The sequence below is a fragment of the Hemibagrus wyckioides genome, linkage group LG13 (genome assembly GCF_019097595.1).
Source record: "Hemibagrus wyckioides isolate EC202008001 linkage group LG13, SWU_Hwy_1.0, whole genome shotgun sequence".
Lineage (NCBI taxonomy): Eukaryota > Metazoa > Chordata > Actinopteri > Siluriformes > Bagridae > Hemibagrus > Hemibagrus wyckioides.
In genome coordinates this window covers 23,412,840-23,431,844 of record NC_080722.1, presented here as the reverse complement: position 1 = coordinate 23,431,844, position 19,005 = coordinate 23,412,840, and the positions used below count along the sequence as shown (strand labels likewise).

The 19,005-nt window shown below is 37.0% G+C and overlaps 1 protein-coding gene across 1 annotated transcript; it reads right to left on the bottom strand.

Annotated features, from left to right (window-relative positions):
• Window positions 1-5,336: 5,336 nt before the first annotated feature.
• On the bottom strand, window positions 5,337-18,026 carry prdm9 (PR domain containing 9). Its single transcript, XM_058406454.1, has 6 exons — window positions 17,841-18,026; window positions 14,864-14,971; window positions 14,469-14,740; window positions 14,288-14,355; window positions 9,760-9,950; window positions 5,337-9,630 (listed from the first exon to the last, which is right to left on the bottom strand). The coding sequence occupies exons 1-6, from the start codon at window positions 17,854-17,856 to the stop codon at window positions 7,697-7,699; spliced, it is 2,589 nt and encodes an 862-aa protein (XP_058262437.1). The 5' UTR covers window positions 17,857-18,026; the 3' UTR covers window positions 5,337-7,696.
• Window positions 18,027-19,005: the final 979 nt, after the last annotated feature.

Sequence of the window (19,005 nt, the reverse complement as noted above, 5' to 3'; positions counted from 1 at the left end):
GCCTTACCCAGCTGTTGCATTGAAAAGTTCACGTAGTGATTCATTTTTGAACCGATTCGCAGAGAGCGCGAGCTAATCCAGAGCTCACAGTCGTTTCAAGAGCTCGACCAGTTTACATACAGTATTATATACACTCAACGGCTCGACACATCAAATATACATTAAATATGTAATTAAATCTACAAGCAAAATATCGATTATCAAAATGTAAAAATATAGTGCAAACGCAAGTAATGTGAATCAAATAAAAATTTAGTTTCCAAAAGGATTACTATTCATTGTCAGTCTGATTTTGCTAGTCTTTGCTTTAATTGTAATTCAATTCAATAAAATGTATTTGTATAGCGCTTTTAACAATGGACATTGTCTCAAAGCAGCTTTACAGAAATATAGAAACATAGAGAAAAAAAAAAAAATTTATAAGGTTTAAAGTTGAGAAATAATTTTAACCCTGCTTACCAGTGCATTCAGAATTAGTAGGTCTACCATTCAATTTCATTCAGTAATGAAAATAAAACACCACTGCGATATAGCCCCTTTCTAAAAATTCATAAGAGGCCTATAGCTTAGCTTAGGTTTCTGAGAGACATTCATTCATTCATTCATTCATATTTCTTCAGTAACCTCAGTTTCCTGTTAAGAGATGCACTGAATCCAGAGGTAATTACAGGAACTCTGCCCGAACACAGGGCAATTTATCATAGCCAGGCCGCCTATGTACATGTTTTTGGACAGAGGAATGAAAATCTTAATGAACACAGGGAGAACAAAAACTCCACATAGGCCCAAGTTCAGATCCTGGGCCAGATCCTGGAGCAATGAGGAGGCAATGCTACAATTGTTTTGCCCTATTTTCATATCTCCTTACTTAACTGTCATCTGAATGACACTTTTTTATAATTGTCTCAAGGTTTCTAGAATTTTCAGGAAATGTTATACTGCTAAATTCAATCTTTTATTTGTGTAGATACAAAATAACATGCTCTTCTGCCCCTGATATATGTTTTTTTATTTAGTCACTTTGGCATCACTGAATATAAATGAGCAGCAGTGTGCATGTGTTGTGCATTTTACAAGTGATTGGCATTCGACAGCACAAACAAAATCAGGTAACACACCAACCCAAGCCATGACACCTCCAGTCTACAGGGGTGGATGAGTCAAATAAAGTTTAAAAACAAAACAAAACAACATAACACGGTACCTTTTCACTATTGCTGTGTTTTTACAAATTGTTTTTTAATGTCTGCCTTAGAAACTGTTTGAACACAACTGTGCTGACTGATGTAGGAAATCAGGAAACATACAGAACGTTTGATCACTCACTCAAAAAAATAATATGCTAGATTTACTTAAAAATTTAATGCATCATTTTTGCAAGCCCCTTTGTAAAATAATTTTCTCATGGGATTTTAAGCAATTTTAATTTTGAGTATCCCAGCAAAATATTTTGCTGAAATGTATTGGTTGGTGCAACAAAATATTTTAAGTAGTTTTTACTAATAAATTTAAGCCATTTCTACCATAAAGGTTTGTTTAATCCACTATAAATTTTAAGCTAATCTATATTGTTAATTTTAAGTTCTTGAATTTTAAAATACCTAGTTATTAATCAAAAAGATATATATTACAATGAGTGAAAGAAACAACAGTCAGTTGAAGAATATTAAAATATTTCTTTCTTTTTTTTTGACAAATGTCAAATGTCAAATTTGTCTTAAAACATTTAAGTTCAGCAATTTATACCTTTTAATACAAATATGCATCTTTGAAATATATTACTGAACAACAGTAAACATTCTGTAACAACAGTATGCTTGTGTGTCTTGGTCTTCTTAATCTACTGCCCCATTAATGTCCTGAAACAAAACAGTAAATCAATAATAGTTCAATTGTACAAGGCAATAATTCTAATACTACTTTAGGAAGCAAAATGGACAGATCACAAGAGAATCATTATTTAAACATATATTCCGTCTTTACACACAGAGATCTAATACCTCATCTTGGAAAATTACTGTAAAAGTTCTTACCTTAACACCCAAAGTCAGATAACCCAAGATTTGTTTTTGTTCAAGAAATGACTGATAAAACAAGAGAGAGAGAGAGAGAAAGAGAGAGAGAGAGAGAGAGAGAATAAAGAATGATCTTATGTAAGTAATTAAAAAAAATATATAAAAATTGTTAAAAAAAAAAAAAAAACAGCCTATATTTTACTGTGTGAATAAGTATGTTGGTATGAATATTACAGAGCCAACACTGAGAGATACTATATCAGCACTAAATCACAATACTACGATCAAAGAAAGATAATAGAGACATTTTAATCATTCAACATCAAAAGCTTCTTTACAATGTAAATTTTCGTCTCACAAAAGTTCAAGCCCCCAGCAGGTACACACACATCTATTAAAATGTGTATTAAATTTGTTTAAAAGAATTGTAAAGTGTATATTCAGAATATTTGATAAAGAAATGCTTATTTCACATAACGTTTATAGTTGCTTACCTTCACTGTGGATTAACATTTCATTTCATTTCATTTCATTTCATTTCATTTCAACAGTCCTTCACTGTAAGCTCAGCTTGTGCAAAATGGCCGCAGCAAATTGCTAAATTCACTAAACTCCACATTATTGGTGACTTTGCTTATAATTACTAGTAATTGTTCTTTATTATTCAAAGTAAACCATACACTCAATATATTATGTAACAATTGCAGCTTTAAATTATGTAATGTTCAAAGCTACATTTTTTTAAGTAAAATCTATTTGATTTACTAAGCCATATTTGCTGAGGGCAGACATCAGTTTTTACAGTGCTGTCTACTTATCATTAGAATTACAAAAACAAAAACTGAAAGTGTCATTTTTAATCATCAGAAATTAATATATTTAACTGATATTATATACTTGTCTAATGAATATTAATTAGAATAGGTGGAACAGTTGAATTATTGAATAGAAGAGATCAATATTCATATCTTTCCTATGCCATATGGCTGATAAATTGTTCCAGCAAGTATGCCTTTATTCCAGTCAATCTAGTCACAAAGAAATACCCCCATGTCTGGCCTAACATTTACAATTCCACCAGGAATGTATACAAATCATATTACAGTAACAGGAGCACCTTGACCAAAACGTCTGCCTGTTTCACATATGTGTGAAATTCTGCTTAAGATTTATATTTATATTTATACTGTAAAGATTTTAGATTTTGAGTGTGGTCTGACTCTAAATGAGGTGCTTATCATTATATAATAACAAATCTATAATTATTAATTAAATATATATATAATGGCATAAATCTATTCCAGGTCAATACTCTTTATTAATTGTTTGTTTAAATGTAAATCAGTTATTTAATATGTTTAATATATTATTTGTCTGATTTTGTCATTAACATACATCAATCAGGCATAACATTATAACAACCTGCCTAATATTGTGTTGGTTCCCCATTTTGCTGATAAAACAGCCCTGACCCGCCGAGGCATGGACGCCACTAGATCGCTGAAGGTGTGCTGTGGTATCTGGCATGATGTTAGCAACAGAACCTTTAAGTCCTGTAAGTTGCAAAGTGGGGCCTCCATGGATCCGACTTGTTTGTCCAGCACATCCCACAGATGCTCGATTTGATTGAGATCTGGGGAATAGTCTGCAGCTATGCAGCCCAATACGTACAAACTGTGATGCATTGTGTATTCTGACACCTTTCTATCAGAACCAGCATTAACTGCTATGAGTTGAGCAACAGTAGCTCGTCTGTTGTGTCAGACCACACTGGCCAGCCTTCACACTGCACGTGCATCAGTGAGCCTTGGCTGCCTATGACCCTGTCGGCGGTTCTTCCTTGGACCACTTTTGATAGATACTGACCACTGCAGACTGGGAACACCCCACAAGAGCTGCAGTTTTGAAGATGCTCTGATCCAGTTGTCTAGCCATCACAATTTAACCCTTTTCCAACTCGCTCAAATCCTTACGCTTGCCCATTTTTCCTGCTTCTAACACATCAACTTTGGGGACAAAATGTTCACTTGATGCCTAATATATCCCACCCACTAACAGGTGCCATGATGAGGAGATCATCAGTGTTATTCACTTTACCTGTCAGTGATCATAATTTTATGGCTGATCGGTGTAAGTAAAATCAATATTTTTGTGTTATTTATATCAAATTGTTTTTTCAGAATCATCTGCAATGACACAGCCAAATATAAAATATCAATTTATTGCCTAAATGTCAGACAAGGTCAAACAACTGGAGAGCCAAACATGATCATCAAGGAGCACAGCAGCAATAAACATTGCATGAAAAATACTGCACTGATCTGAAAATTTTGCCTGTGGTATGTGGTAGCTTAGTGGTTAAGGTGGTGGACTACTGATTAGAAGGTTGTGATCTTGAATTCCAGGTCCACTCCACCAAGCCACAGCTGGGCCCTTGAGCAAGGCCCTTAACTGGCCCTTAATTGCTCAGTTATATAAACTGTAAGTCAGTTTGGATAAGGGCATCCGCAGTTTTACAAAGGACCGATGCCTTAACAAAATCTCCTATCAAGACTTGTTTAGGACCCTATTATTTAGTGGAACTGCATGAGCTTGAAAAAAGTAATGTTGGCAATTCAGCAATATGTAATATATATAATTCATGTTGTTATGTGGTGAGAACATACGAAAAATTCCCTAAAAAAGACTATGATTATTTTTAAGACACAATTTACCATCAGGCTACTTAATCAGCTTGCACTGCAATATCTCTTTTCTTTTAGTGTAGTTATCTGGTTAATAGCTTTCAAAACTGGGAAAATGCATGATGATCCCAACTAGTTTATCCTATGTCTTACCATAGTAGCTGGTAGCCAAAAAATGTGCTCAAACAAAGGAAAACATACATTAAATCAGTAACTTCAGTCAGTATAATAACTGTCATCCTCCAATAGTGTAAATTAAGTAGTTCCATTAGCTTCTTTTTTCTAATAATGTCCTATTTTAAATGATGATTAGCCAATGATTACAACCCTTATTATTTAAACAAAAATGATGTGGATGAACACACCTTCCACCTTTGCTGTATATGGCTGAAGACAATTAAGAAATTATCCATAAATTGTTCATAGGAGCATTTAAAGAAAAAATGTGGCATTAATTTTGTATTCATGAAAATTGCTTATTTATTTACACATAACTGTAAGGAAGATATTTTAAGAACAAACATTTCATATTAATGCCACTATTTAGTGTTAAACATGAAAAAAAAAGATCAAGATAAAAAATGTTGCTGTGTAAAAGGAGAATGCATTGCAATGATTACAATGGTGTGTACATCAATTCAGTTTGGCATAGCAGCTTCTTTATTCTTTATGTTGTGCAACACTTTATTGTAACACTAAGTGTTCTAGAAGTGAATGACATGGTATATTTCATGAATGCTGCATGCCATCATCTGCTTATGACACATATCCTCACATGTGCACATGTCTGGTAATTTACAGATGATTGGCATTTATCAACATATACAAGTGTAAAGAAAACCAAGGTTTCAAAAACATTCGTAAATCTGGAAGAAATTTTGCTTTGCTTCATGCAACTATTTTCACGAAACTTTACTAAAATATTGCTAAACGTTGCCAAATGTTAATAATACATATTTTGGTGGTAATATAGCATGTTTATTCAAAGTATGATAGGAGAGTGATGGTTAAAGAGAAAGAAATGTGGCAAAGGTGTGATCTCTGAACAGCTCGTCATTCAATTCTCGGGTGGGTCAGTTCCATGCAAAGTTGTAGCATATATCCAGGTGATTTTCACCACTCCAGGGATTTGAAGGGATAGAATAGACAGATGTTTATATATGTAATTTTTTGTGTATAAAGCCCAGATAAATGGTGTATCAGTTTGGGAACTTACAACTTTGCTCACAGCATCACACTGCCTCTATTGGCTTTACCTTCATCCCATATTGCATCTCGCACTCAGGCTTCCAAATGATCAGACCAGGTTGGCTTCTTCCATCGATCCATGGTCTTTTTCTGATGCTCACATGCCCAATGGATGTGTTTTGGACACTGGACAGGGTCAGGCTGGTCACTCTGACTAGTCTGAAGCTACAAAGCTCCATACATAGAAAACTGTGAAGCAGAGTGTTCGGACACCTTTCTATCATAGCAAGCATTAACTTTATCAGCAAATACTGAAGCTCTTCTTTGGGATCAGTTAGATGGGCGTTCACCAGTTGTCCTTCCTTGGACTACTTTTGGTAGATAGTAACCACTGCATATTGAGAACACCCTGACCTGCTGTTTTGGACATGACCTATTCTGAAGATGCTCTAATCCAGTCATTTACCCATCACAATTTGGCTTAATCAGACCCTGATGCTTGGCCATTTTTCCTGCTTCACACATCAACTTCAAAAAACTGACTGTTGGTTTAATGTTATGGTTAAACCTGGCTGTGAGTTTAATGTTATGGCTCATCGATGTAAATATAAAATGTCTAAAATAATCAGAAATCTTTCAGATAACAGTAAATTGTGAAGTAAATTCTGAAGATCAAAATCACATTTAACAATTTCGGGTAACATTTATTATCAATTTTTCATGGTACAATATTGCATACACTAATAAGACGTTAAAAATAAAATAAAGCTTTTAAAACCTAAATTTATTTTTAAGGGCAAAATAAATCAAGATGCTAGAAAGCTTGTACTATCTACTATATAATAAAATCCTTTTGATGTTGAGATTTTGTAAACTACAAAAGTACATGCTGAATACATATGATGCATATATGAATTTATCTATTCCTAACTTACAAATTCAGTTTAGATTTTTTTAGACCTTAGACCTTAGAGCTACACCACCTTGACCTACTGTACTAGTATAGCCATTGTACGATGAATGGTGGCATATTTGCAAACAGAATTTGAAAGCAGTTTTGTGAAGAAGCTCACTGAAAACAAACTGATCTGGAGGTTTGAGTCATCAGAAAAGTTGTTTGAAACTGTGTAAATTCTGTTGTTACTTGATGTAGGTGTAGCCACAGTGCTACACAAAGCATCGAAATTTTAGAATGTATTTATTAAAATTACCACAAAGCGCAATTTGTCCATCACAACAATTCCAGGTGTTATTATTTACAAAAACTTTTATTAAGTATGATCACATTATTTACTTCCAACTCACTAAGATTTTCATCTTTAAGGCTTTATTTAATTTCTTTTCAGAGCTGGAACATCTGGTGAGATAGATAACTTGCCCAGGATCTAATACTATTATTTTAGACATAAAGTATGTAAAATATACTCTAGGCTCAATATGCTAAGTGAACAAACTTTCATGTAGTAAATGTGTGTGTAGCTTTTGCACATTTGCAATCATGTTACCCATCAGATGTATTGCTAGCTATCATTAACATCAGTCATTCTCTGAATGATGTTTCAGTTTGCGCCAACATTTGTCATTTTCCCTTTATGTACTAGACAACACAACCATTGGGCCTTTCCATTCCAGTCCAGTCAAACCATTAAATGCAGAAATTAATAGGCATTTCATTAGCATGTCCATGTGGCTACATGCTGAATTTAAAAAGGAACCATGTAGAATAGAATAGAAAACTTAGTCATAACAGAAATTACATTTGTGAATGAATAAATGGACTCAGAAGAGTCATGGTTTTGGCTAACGTAATCAAGAGTGCATTTTCTGATGATGACGTGTAAGGTGGTAACGGCGAGCAAAGCTTTTGCCACACTGCGTGCAAGGGAACATTTTTGTGCCCTTGTGAAGCTGCTGGTGGGCCCTGAGACTCTGTGGTCGACTAAAACTTTTTCCACAATCAGGACACTGACATGGCCGCACACCTGAATGCTTCTGCTCATGCCGTCTCAGGTCACCTGACTGCCTAAAGCTCTCACCACACTCAGCACACAGAAATGGCTTCTCCCCAGTGTGTGTGCGCATATGTACATTCAGTTGACCTGAGTGCACAAAACTCTTATCGCACTGTGAGCATGCATAAGGTTTCACTCCTGTGTGAATGCGCTGGTGCTGCTTTAAACTGTTGAACCAGCTGAAGGCCTTACCACAGTCTGGACACAGGTACAGCTGGTCCCCTTGTCTGAAACAGGCATGGTTCTTGAAACCCCTAATTGTCTGAAACGTCTTGGAGCACTGAGTGCAGCTATGTTCCTTGGAAGGCATATCACCCTCATTAAAGCTCAAGTACTTTGTAGTCATCTCTGGGTGGTGGCGACGGATATGTTTATACAGGTAACGCTCACCAGTAAAGGAGAAGGGGCAGTGGCTGCAGGGGTAGATTGTGGCATTGGCCAGTGCTGTGCTCTGGCGATGGGCTCTGTGGCGCGAGTGGCTTTCCTGATGGCGCTTCAGGCCAGATGACTGGGTGAAGGACTTAAGGCACAGTGTGCAGCAGTAAGGCCTCTCTTTGGCATGAATGGTGCGTTCATGTCGCCGCAGGTTGCACAGTCTGTTGAAATAGAGTTCGCAGCGAGAGCAGCCATGAGGTCCATCACCCTGCTGAATGCATTCATGGCTTTTTAGAAGATGGAGGTGGCTGAAGGTTCTGAGGCACTCACCGCAAACATGCGAGGTCTCTTGTGCCATTTCCTGTGGCTGTTTGCTCCCTGCATTAGTCCACTGTGGAACTGCTGTACTCTCAACATCAGTAGCAGTCTGGTCAGCCTCTGGAAACTTGTTCTGATTCTCCTCTTGAACTGCGTCTTTGACTGGCTTCTGAATGTGTTTTTTTTTTATTTTCGGTGGTCTGCCTCGAGGACGGCCCGTTGGTACTTTCCTCTTTTGATTCCCCGCCCTGTTAGTGTTTAAAGATGATCTTCGAAGCTTGGCTGGTGGTTCATAAGGAGGATCATGTTTGTCTGATGAGTTTTCACGTTGCAATGCTGACTCAGCATTAAAAGATTCATTCTCAACTAGTTTCAGATATTCTCCATGGTGATGTCTTTTGAGATGTCTGTAGAGGTTGAGTTTGGTTATGAAAGAAAAGGAGCATTTAGTACATGAATAGACAGCATCCCCTTTTTCCACTTGCTGTGTACCTGTTTTCTCTTTTTCACCTTGGTGCGTCTGCTGGTGTCTCTTCAACCCTGTTGCCTGACTAAAGCATTTTCTGCAATGGCTACAGCAATAAGGCTTCTCTTTTGAGTGAATTGTGCGTTGATGTCTTTTTAAGTGGCATGACCGCAAAAATATTCTCCCACATTCACCACATTTGTTCCTTGACACCTCAACAACACTGGCATTACTCTGGTCTGTATTGTTCATCAAATTGCTGCTATTTGGATGTGGTGGATCAGTTGGGTTTAACTGCTCTGTCTGGCCACTGAGAGCTGGAAATTGGCTCTGTAAGGATTTTGTCAATTCCTGCATTTGAGATGGAGGTGGTGCATCAGATGCAAGTAAACAATGATCCAAATTCATAACTGGGGTCTGGTCACTAGCCTCAAGAGCTTGAGTTTCCAGCAGGTGTGGGTACTCATCTGGGTGTGAGCGCCTGACATGTCTGTGTAGGTAAAAAGCTGCTGGGAAGGAGTACTGACAGTAGGGACACAGACAAAGCTGTGAGGCTTCTTCACTGTTTCTGCCTAAAAAAATAAGAATAAAGCTATTAAAAATGTTTTCATTATTCAACCATTTACATTTGAGCATCATTTGCTAATACCCAGCAAGAAGTGTATACATAGATGGTATATACTGAAATCCCTGATGATTACCTAATAGTGTGCACTTCTTATCCCAGATTTTATCCCATGTGGTGCTGAGGCTTTGAGCATAATCCTCTGCATACCACACTTTCAGTTCTTGCCCGGGATAGATGGAGCGGCAGCAGCGGAACAGGATGCGCCCACCCTGCTGAAATGCCACCAGGTTTTGTTCATTCTCACTCCGTGAACAAACTACATACCTGCAAAAACAGGGAACCTTATGATAATTATACATTAAGAATTTCTAGAGGTGCTTTTATCCTCATGCTTGTATTAAATTCTACAATAATCTTAATTTTTTTTTTTGCATAAAAATGCATAAATATCAACTTATTTATGAACTTTGCAAATACTGGGGTAACAATTTCAATGTCAACTGCCCTTTTAAGGCTAAATAATGTCATAACATTTCACATTATTCAGCAAATATTTGATCAAAAATCATGTTGACAGGAACGGCAGATCTGGAAATATTTTGCATGAGTACAAATAGATAAATTGTGTGTTATAAAGGTTTTATCTACAGAAAGTACCATTTTCCATTTTGAGGTATGGGATAATTTGACATTCCTCACAAAACTACAAAAGTTCTATCATATAAAACCTATTCAATGAATTTTCTGATCCTCCATGGTAATAGATCTATAGAGTATATAGATTATATATAGATTCTGTTCTTCAGCTTATCCCACAGGTGGGTCAGGGTTTGGCCATATAAAAAAGCCTGATCCTGTTTTTTACCGTATTACCGTTAAAGTTACCGTATTAAGGAAATTATTATTTGAAAATGTACTTTATATTATTATAAACATGATTATTTACGTTTCAAGATGGCTACGCAACGGTAGCAACAATTGTTCAACTTTTCACGGTACATGGACACCAAAGTAAGCAGTATTCATGTATACGACCGCCGGGCACTCATACAGTACAGTATCATGCAACAGCCATCATGCATGATGGTGTTGGAGAAGCTTTGTGATCTCGGCTTGCTGTGGAGACCAGGCCTCCAGTCCTCGGCATGGCCTGATGCCATGGGCCACGAGAGAGCACACCAGAAACGGTGCACAAGAAAACGGAAGCCACTGGAATTCATCACTGTTGTTATTGTAAGAGTGTACATTCCCCCCAGAACTAATGTAAAGGAGGCCCTTTGTGAACTCACCCTGACCGTTTATTATCAGTGGAAATTTCAACCATGCAAATCTCAAATCGGTGCTCCCTAAATTCTGCATATGAACTTTGCAACGAGAGGGGCAAACATGCTGAATCTTGTTTACACAAACATTCCCAGGGTATTACCACCCAGAGCCCCACCACCAGCTAGGCTACTCAAACCACATCTCTGTTATGCTAATTCCAGCATACAGACCGCTTGTCAGACGTTCTAAACCGGTTCTGAAGCAGGTGAACACCTGGCCCACAGGAGGTATCTCTGGCCTTCAGGACTGAGTGCCACATATTCAGGGAGGCTGACAAGACAGCAGGTGGCAAGATGGCCTTTAGAATAGCAAAGGCCAAACTGTCCCGAGCCATCAGAGAGGCAAAGGGCACACATGCTCAGTTACTTCCAAGACAGCAGCGAGATGTGGCAGGGCATCCAGGCGATCACCAACGGGACAACTTCACCTGCCTGTGACAATGATGCCTCCCTTCATAGGCACTGAACGACTTTTACGCTCAGTTTGAGGTGCAGAACAATGTGGAGGTGAAGAAGGCCATTCCTCCTCCCAACAACCAGGTGCTCTGTCTAACCACAGCTGACGTGAGGAGACCTCTATGCAGAGTTAAGCCACAGAACTCTGCTGAACCAGACAATATTACTGGCAAAGTTCTGAGGCAATGTGCAAAACCGCTAGCAGATGTCTTCACTGACATCTTCAATATTTTCCTGAGCAAAGATGTTGTTACTACATGGCTAAAGACCATGACAATCATCCCTGTGCCCAAGAAGTCTACAGTGTCCTGCCACAATGACCATCATCCCATTGCACTCAACCCCATTGTCATAAAGGGCTTAGAGTGGCTCATCACGAGGCACATCAAAACCCTACTGCCACAGTCACTGGATGCCGTGCAGTTTGAATGTCATCCCAACCGCTCCATGGATGATGAAATTACTACGACCCTCCATTTATGCACAAATGCTGTTTAAAGACTTTAGTTCAGCATTCAATATTATCATTCCTTAGGACTTGATGGAGAAGCTGAGCCTGCTGGGCCTCAACACCTCCCAACTGGATCCAGAACTTCCTGACTGGAACACCTCAGTCAGTCCGGATTGGTAACAGCATCTCCAGCACCACCACAGCATTCGAGCCCCACAGGGTTGTGAATAAAGTTCAAATACATCAAGTTCACCAATGAAGGCTGAAGAAAGCCCATCTCCAACCACCCATCATGACCATGTTTTAAAGGGGGAGCATGGAAAACATCCTGAGCAGCTGCATCAGTGCCTGGTTGTGGAACTGCATCCTCTCCAATCGCAATTCTCTACTGTGGATTGTGAGGACTGACAACACATAACCCCCCCCCAGCCATCAGACTCCTCAATGCCTAACCTCAATACATAACTAGACTGATCTAAACTGACACACAGTTCAATATTCAATACACATTTATGATTACAGCACTACTGTTATTTTATGTAAAACCATAGTCTGCATCAGCTACATATGATTAGGGTGACAATAAAAGCTTCTTTACTTGACTTGAAGATGAAATACTAGGTTAACTGATTCCCAATTAGGAGTTAAAAGTTACAAACAGTGAAGAAATAGAAATATTTCAGCAACTAAATGCAAACAAAATGGCATAGCAATTTGAGAAGACCAAATGCGAGAGGTCAGAATTGATGATCATTATTAATTATTTAAAAACATCAAAATGTTAGGTCCTAATGATGACGATGTAATGCATTGCTCAACATTACGAATTTCACCGTCAGGATATTGATAGATATTAAATTTAAGCCTCTCATATAACATCGCCAGCAGCTGCTACTGCTTAGGCATATAACTGCCCATCAAGATATAGACAGTGACTAAGGTTTTTTGATGAAGTAAAGGGATACCATCCAAACAGTTGGCAGGCCACTTAGAAAGACAGAAATACCTTACAATACAATTTTTGCTTTACTTATTCAACATATTTATTAATAACATAACAAATAACACCACTACTTTAAAATGCCAATATAAGCAACAAATTAGAACATAAAATTAGTAGGAGGATCAAGGAAAAAGGAAATAATAAGGAAAATAATCTCCCATTCTATGACATCTCAAAGGTTTTCTACTGGTTTCAGATCCACTGACAAAAAGACCTCGAAAGAACGCTGAACTCCTAGACTCCTTTTTACATGGTGCATCATCATGCTGGAAGTAGCCATTAGAAGATGGGTAAATTGTATTAGGGGGAAGAGGAAAAGGGAATACACCCACTGCAAAACTTGTTCTGGAATGGTCTGAAGAACATGACCTCAAAGTTGTTGTCATAATCCTCCACATTCCCCAGATCACAGACTGATCGAGCTTCAGTGGGATGTGCTGGACAAACAAGTCTGCACATTTTGGTAATAATAGATGAAAAATGCTATGCAAAAATGTGGCGTAATCTGAAGATATGAATAATATAAAGTAAGCCTATTCCAAGAAAATAAAAACAGCCTCATTAAAAGAAGTTTAAGAAAAAAAAAACAATTAAACTCAACCCTAACACATTTATTAACTTTTTTTAAAACCAAGTTTAACAGATGACTATAACTTTGCAGACATGCTATTTTATGGATCCAGGATTTCCAGAAGACAGTAACATTCCGGGGTCACTAAATATCCAGATCTATTACTAGATGCCACTTCCAAACCAACAACAAAAACTAATTGAATAGAATGCCAGAAAAGAGCATTTTCTTTATCTAAGCACAAACAGGAGTAGAAGGGCCAGATGTTTGCTTAATACGGTAACTTTAAAAAGCAGAATCAGGCTTTTTTACATGGCCAAACCCTGACCCACCTGTGGGATAAGCTGAAGAACAGAATCTATATATAATCTCTATAGATATATATACTCTATAGATCTATTACCATGGAGGATCAGAAAATTCACTGAATAAAAAAAGTAATAAAGTTAAAAATGTTTCTGAAGGTTATATAAATATATACAAATATAGCATGCTAAAACATAATAGGACAGAGTATTAAAAGATGAGTAATGATGGAAAAGTGCTGAAGAAAAAAAAATCTCTATAAAGAACTATTAAAAGATTAAATGAGAGTAAATTCTACAACTTTTACAAAAAAAATAGTACTTAACCCCTACAATAAAACTCAATAATACATAAATAAATATATTACTAATTTTTTATAATATTTACTAATATATTACTAATAATATATTAAACTAATTGATGTATGTGTATTTACTTTGTGGTATCATGAGTCCAGTAACATTAATGTGAATACACTATGTTTATTGCACTTCCAGTGTATAGGTTGATGAAACCTGTGTGCAGGCAGGAAATTGAAAAATGACTTACCTCATCCAATTAGAATGAGTATCCCTCTCTGTATCAATGTAATCACATTGGTCACTCCCTCTGTATATCTGAAAAAATTAAGAAATTTTTTCTAGTATAATATTTGTAACCTCTTCAACAACTGGTGCCAAAAACTGTAAGGATTTTCATAATAACTCCTCCAAGCCACCACCCTGCTTACCATCCATGAATAAGCACTTTCTAGTGCCTTTTCTGTGCTAGTGACCTCTCCATCAAGAGGCCCAAAATGCATTCCAAGTGGTACAACTTGTCCCTGGTTAAACACACCTAGTCCAGCCCCAGGAGTTGTTGATCTACCTATGACTAAGCCTTGAGGAAGAGAGAGAAGAGCCCTCTGAGGAACTCCCATGGGTGTGGGAGAGTCATAGGTGAACAACGGTGGACCATGAACATCACACTGATCTAAATACAGTTTATGGCAGGTTTCACAGTCTGTAAGAGAAATGAATGTTAGGGAAGGAACACCACAATGGAAGTGAACAATCTAGTGATGAGTAAGTTAACAGCTGTAGACCCAAATGCATATGTGGTGGAAATAATGGAGAGAGAACTCACAGAAATGCTTGTCATCAAAGGCATTTTCTTCTTGGCTCTCGGCTTCTATATTGCAAACAGTCACAGAACCCTGTATTTCTAAATTCTGGTCTTCACCTGATGGCAATGCTGACAAGACACAATTTATTTATTTACATGTTTTAAAGTAATGCACATAATAGATATTAAAAGACAAAGCCATGTCATTTGAACACCAATGACAATGCAAAAAATGCATAATATGGAACGTTTCTTTTTTTTAATAAAGCTTTTTAACTTTCATTTAAACTTTTTATTTCCATGCAATGCATACAGGCTGGAGCAAAGTTCATTAACATGATGCAAATTTAGAGGCATCGGGGGATTGTAATAATCACCTGATCTAAACACTGCCATACTGAGCTCCAACAGTTTACAATTTCATTAGTCAAGTGGACTGGCACACATAGCACAAAATTGGTCATTGAAAGCATATACTTCTTAATATGTTCCATTATACTGTAATATTTCATGAGTAGATTGTTTTAGTTAAAGATTTATAATAGAATTCTTAAATCAATATCACATTGCGTTGTATGTACGATATATGGACAAAACTTTTGGTGACCACAAATGTGCCTATTGTGTTTACATAAGATTTAAGGTCCCAAATGTTTTAGTCATTCATGCTGCTTCTGCAGTCTCATCTGCTCGATGGATGTCAAATTAAAAATCAGAACTTTAAATATTTGAATTTAAAATGCACATCTAATGCAAAACCTGTATATTCAAATTTAAGATGACCTTAAATACTGAAAAGAGACACAAAAAGATACTAACAATGCATTAATGATGTTTTTAGAGAAGAAAAAGTTAGAAAAAACAATTTGTGTTAGTGTTTTAAAGTCAATAACATCAGGGAATGAGCCACATAAGCTGTGTGACCTGAAGCTAAACAGTAAATAAACACACAACTGAAGTGCTTTATTAGAGGGTCAATTTAAACAATATTTTCATAAGACGACTAAAAACAGTGCGAAAATGAAACTGCCCTGAGAGCATAAGTTAAAATTTAGTACATTCACTTTCGTTTAAAAAACAGGAGTCAGGTTTGTCCTTTGCAACAATCAATACAAGAGGGCGCCATTTGGTTTATATTTATTTATTGCGCCCTCTTGTGGACTGTTAATTTATAAATCTGGTGTTCAATATTTTCCCTAGTGCAAACTACAATATAGGGCATCTGAGGTGTTTGTTTTACACTATTAAGTACATTTTCTCCCGACTTTACTGAAAAAAGGACAAAGAAGAAACTGTAGCTGACTCTAAATTTAGGAGTCTGAAACTGACTATGTCAAACATGTTACTTTGTTCCACTTCGTGTTACTTACATATAAATTGTAGCTAACATGTTATTTTGCACTTTTTAGGTCCAAGGTCCAAACCATTGAGAACCTGGACTGGGAGTATATTTATTGCCTCTTAAGAAAGGAATGACTATATTTCTGTCACATAGGTTAAGGAATTAATTCCTTTTTGTTTTGTTAAAGGCACCCGAGAGTCTTTTGTTTTATTTATTTATGATAAATGTGTTCTAAATATGGAGTTATTTTCTGACATTCTAATTCCAATGTCTGAATAGAAGTATTAATCGAATGTTCATCGCACTTCAAAAGGGTGTACTTTATCATGCTATTATGTTATCATTATATCAGTGGCATAAAATGTTCTCGCGGGCAACATACTGTCCAATAAAATAGCGCCCTGTCCGCACTGTTGCACTCTAAGTACAAACTAGGCTTAACCCTGAATGGTGGAGCATGGCAAAAACATTCCAGTGAACAGAAAAGGGTATAGCAACAAAAACACCCTTTACAAACTAAGGTCGCTAGATCGAACGTTTCTTTTGTAGATTCTTTTAACATGCTTGATTACGAAAACCTTTAAACGCCTGCAAAAAAGCAAACCCATGCCATGCGCGGGATTGTTCATTACAATGCAGTTCACTAAGCAGCCGACCAAAACATGACTGCTACACAGACTTTTTCAACTTTTCGTAATCGGTAAACGGATACAAATAGTGTCTTAAATAAAATCCCAGGAATATCCGGATCTGATCCACTATGCAAATTAAAAACACGAGCGACATAAGGCCGCACCGGCCCGCGATTCTGCGCGCGCAAGTACAGACATCAAAGTGTAGTATATCTCGCGCACAACGTTTCACCGATCCACCTCTCCGGAGTGTGTTAGCACTGAATCACGAGTTTAACGACGCCGACACAATGCGAACAAGAAGAAAACCGAGTGGACACTCCGCCGTTAGCCCGTATCGAAGGGGTGGTCTGCAGGCCAGCCCTGGGCTTCATCATCTTAGGCTACATGAACGCCGGCTTTGGCAAGAAACGAAAGTGCTAATAACGCAATAATATTTGATCGTGTGTTTATAGTAGGTAAGCAAATGCTAACTAAAATGTTTTGGTTCAGGTTACTTAACTAGGTACTTACAATATGAAGAGATAACATTAGCTTATTAGCTAATATCAACGTTAGGTGAAATTTTATTGAGAATATAAAAATCAATATTTTGGGGGGTAATTATTAATATAATGCCATAACAATTCACAAACAATAAAAGACACATATAACCAAAGAATTCGTCTACTGTCGGTCCTGCCCGAGCTGTGAGTGATCTGACTGGTGTGAGGAGGTTAATTTAGGGGGGTTAGGGATACGTACACTACCGTCTCCGAACTCCGCGCTTAAATTACATTAGCAGCGATAGCTATCTAGCTAACTGTGCCCGGAGTTACGACTACGTCTACTGATTAATCCGATTCATATTTAAGTTTAAATAGTATTAGGTATTTCAGCGCTTAAGAATGGCCTTAATGCTATATAATATAAAGTGAGCAATGACTGGCTAGGCGAACAGTTTAATGCTATGTAGCTAAACGAGCTGACTTTAGTCGCAGTTTGTTATCCTTTAGTTACCTAGATATATAAATACACCACTCACCTGGACTATCAGTCATGTTGTAACTGTTTGATAGTATGCATAAAATCAGCTATATTTTTGTTACTTGAGATGGATGTTGTAGTTAGCCTTCTTCTTTTTGCGTTTTTTTTTTTATTTTATTTTTTTTTTTACCACGACAGCTCGCTAGCTAATCCTGCGCGTTCCTCAACAAGGAAGTTGTCAGTATTCTTCTTTTTTTATCAAGTGACGGTATAGACCGGATTTCTGAGCTTATTGCCACCTAGTGGCCATGAAGTAAATTCATTCGTTAGAAATGTCGGTATTTTGTTACAATAAGCTAAACTGGTAAAAATGATGTGTTGGATTTACTTAAAGTATACATGCACTAGTAAATTCAACTTGAAGCAATTTTATGCTAAATTAAAAAGAAAAGCTTTGTTATGTGTAGATAAATATATATTTACTCAACATTCTTTACTTAAAAATATGTAACATCTTACCGGGTCACTTCAGTAATGTCAACTTAATATTTAAGCTCTTTTACATTTAAGTCTTAATTAATTGAGTTGAACCAACATATGATTTTAATTTAAATCTAAATTTAAAATTTTAAATCTATAGCTATTGAAAACATCTGTTCTGCCTACTGATCTGCACTACTGCAAAACAGTGTATTTTAAGTGTATTAAAAACAGCATATTCAATAAAATAAAGCATTTAATTTTTGGACAGAGGCTGCAATTTTATAGAATACAAATGAAGAGAATGCAGTTTAATAAGAAATATTTAATTAACTAAATTTTTTTCAGAACATTGCAATTTTTTGTGACTGTTTGCAATAGGTCTTTGCAAGGTAAATAGGCCAAAAACCAAAAATCATGAATATAATACTGTGGAAAACTCAGTGGCGGGCTGTGCATTTCACACCTAGGCCTTCCTGATGGACACCTACTGGTGTCCTTCCTGAATTTATCCACCTCTATACCATCATTATGACGCCACCATGGGCATCGCTAGGCCATTTTAGGGGGGCTTTAGCTGCCATTTCTACTCAGCCCTCCTAAAATTCCCCTTTAAATTTCATATGAAAACGGCGGCAGACTTTGGCTCCTCCCCGTCTTTCATCGAGTTCAGTCCAGAGACCACGGTGTCATAGAGCGAGGATCAGAGGACAAGTGTGTGTGTGTGATCAGGAAGACTCGTA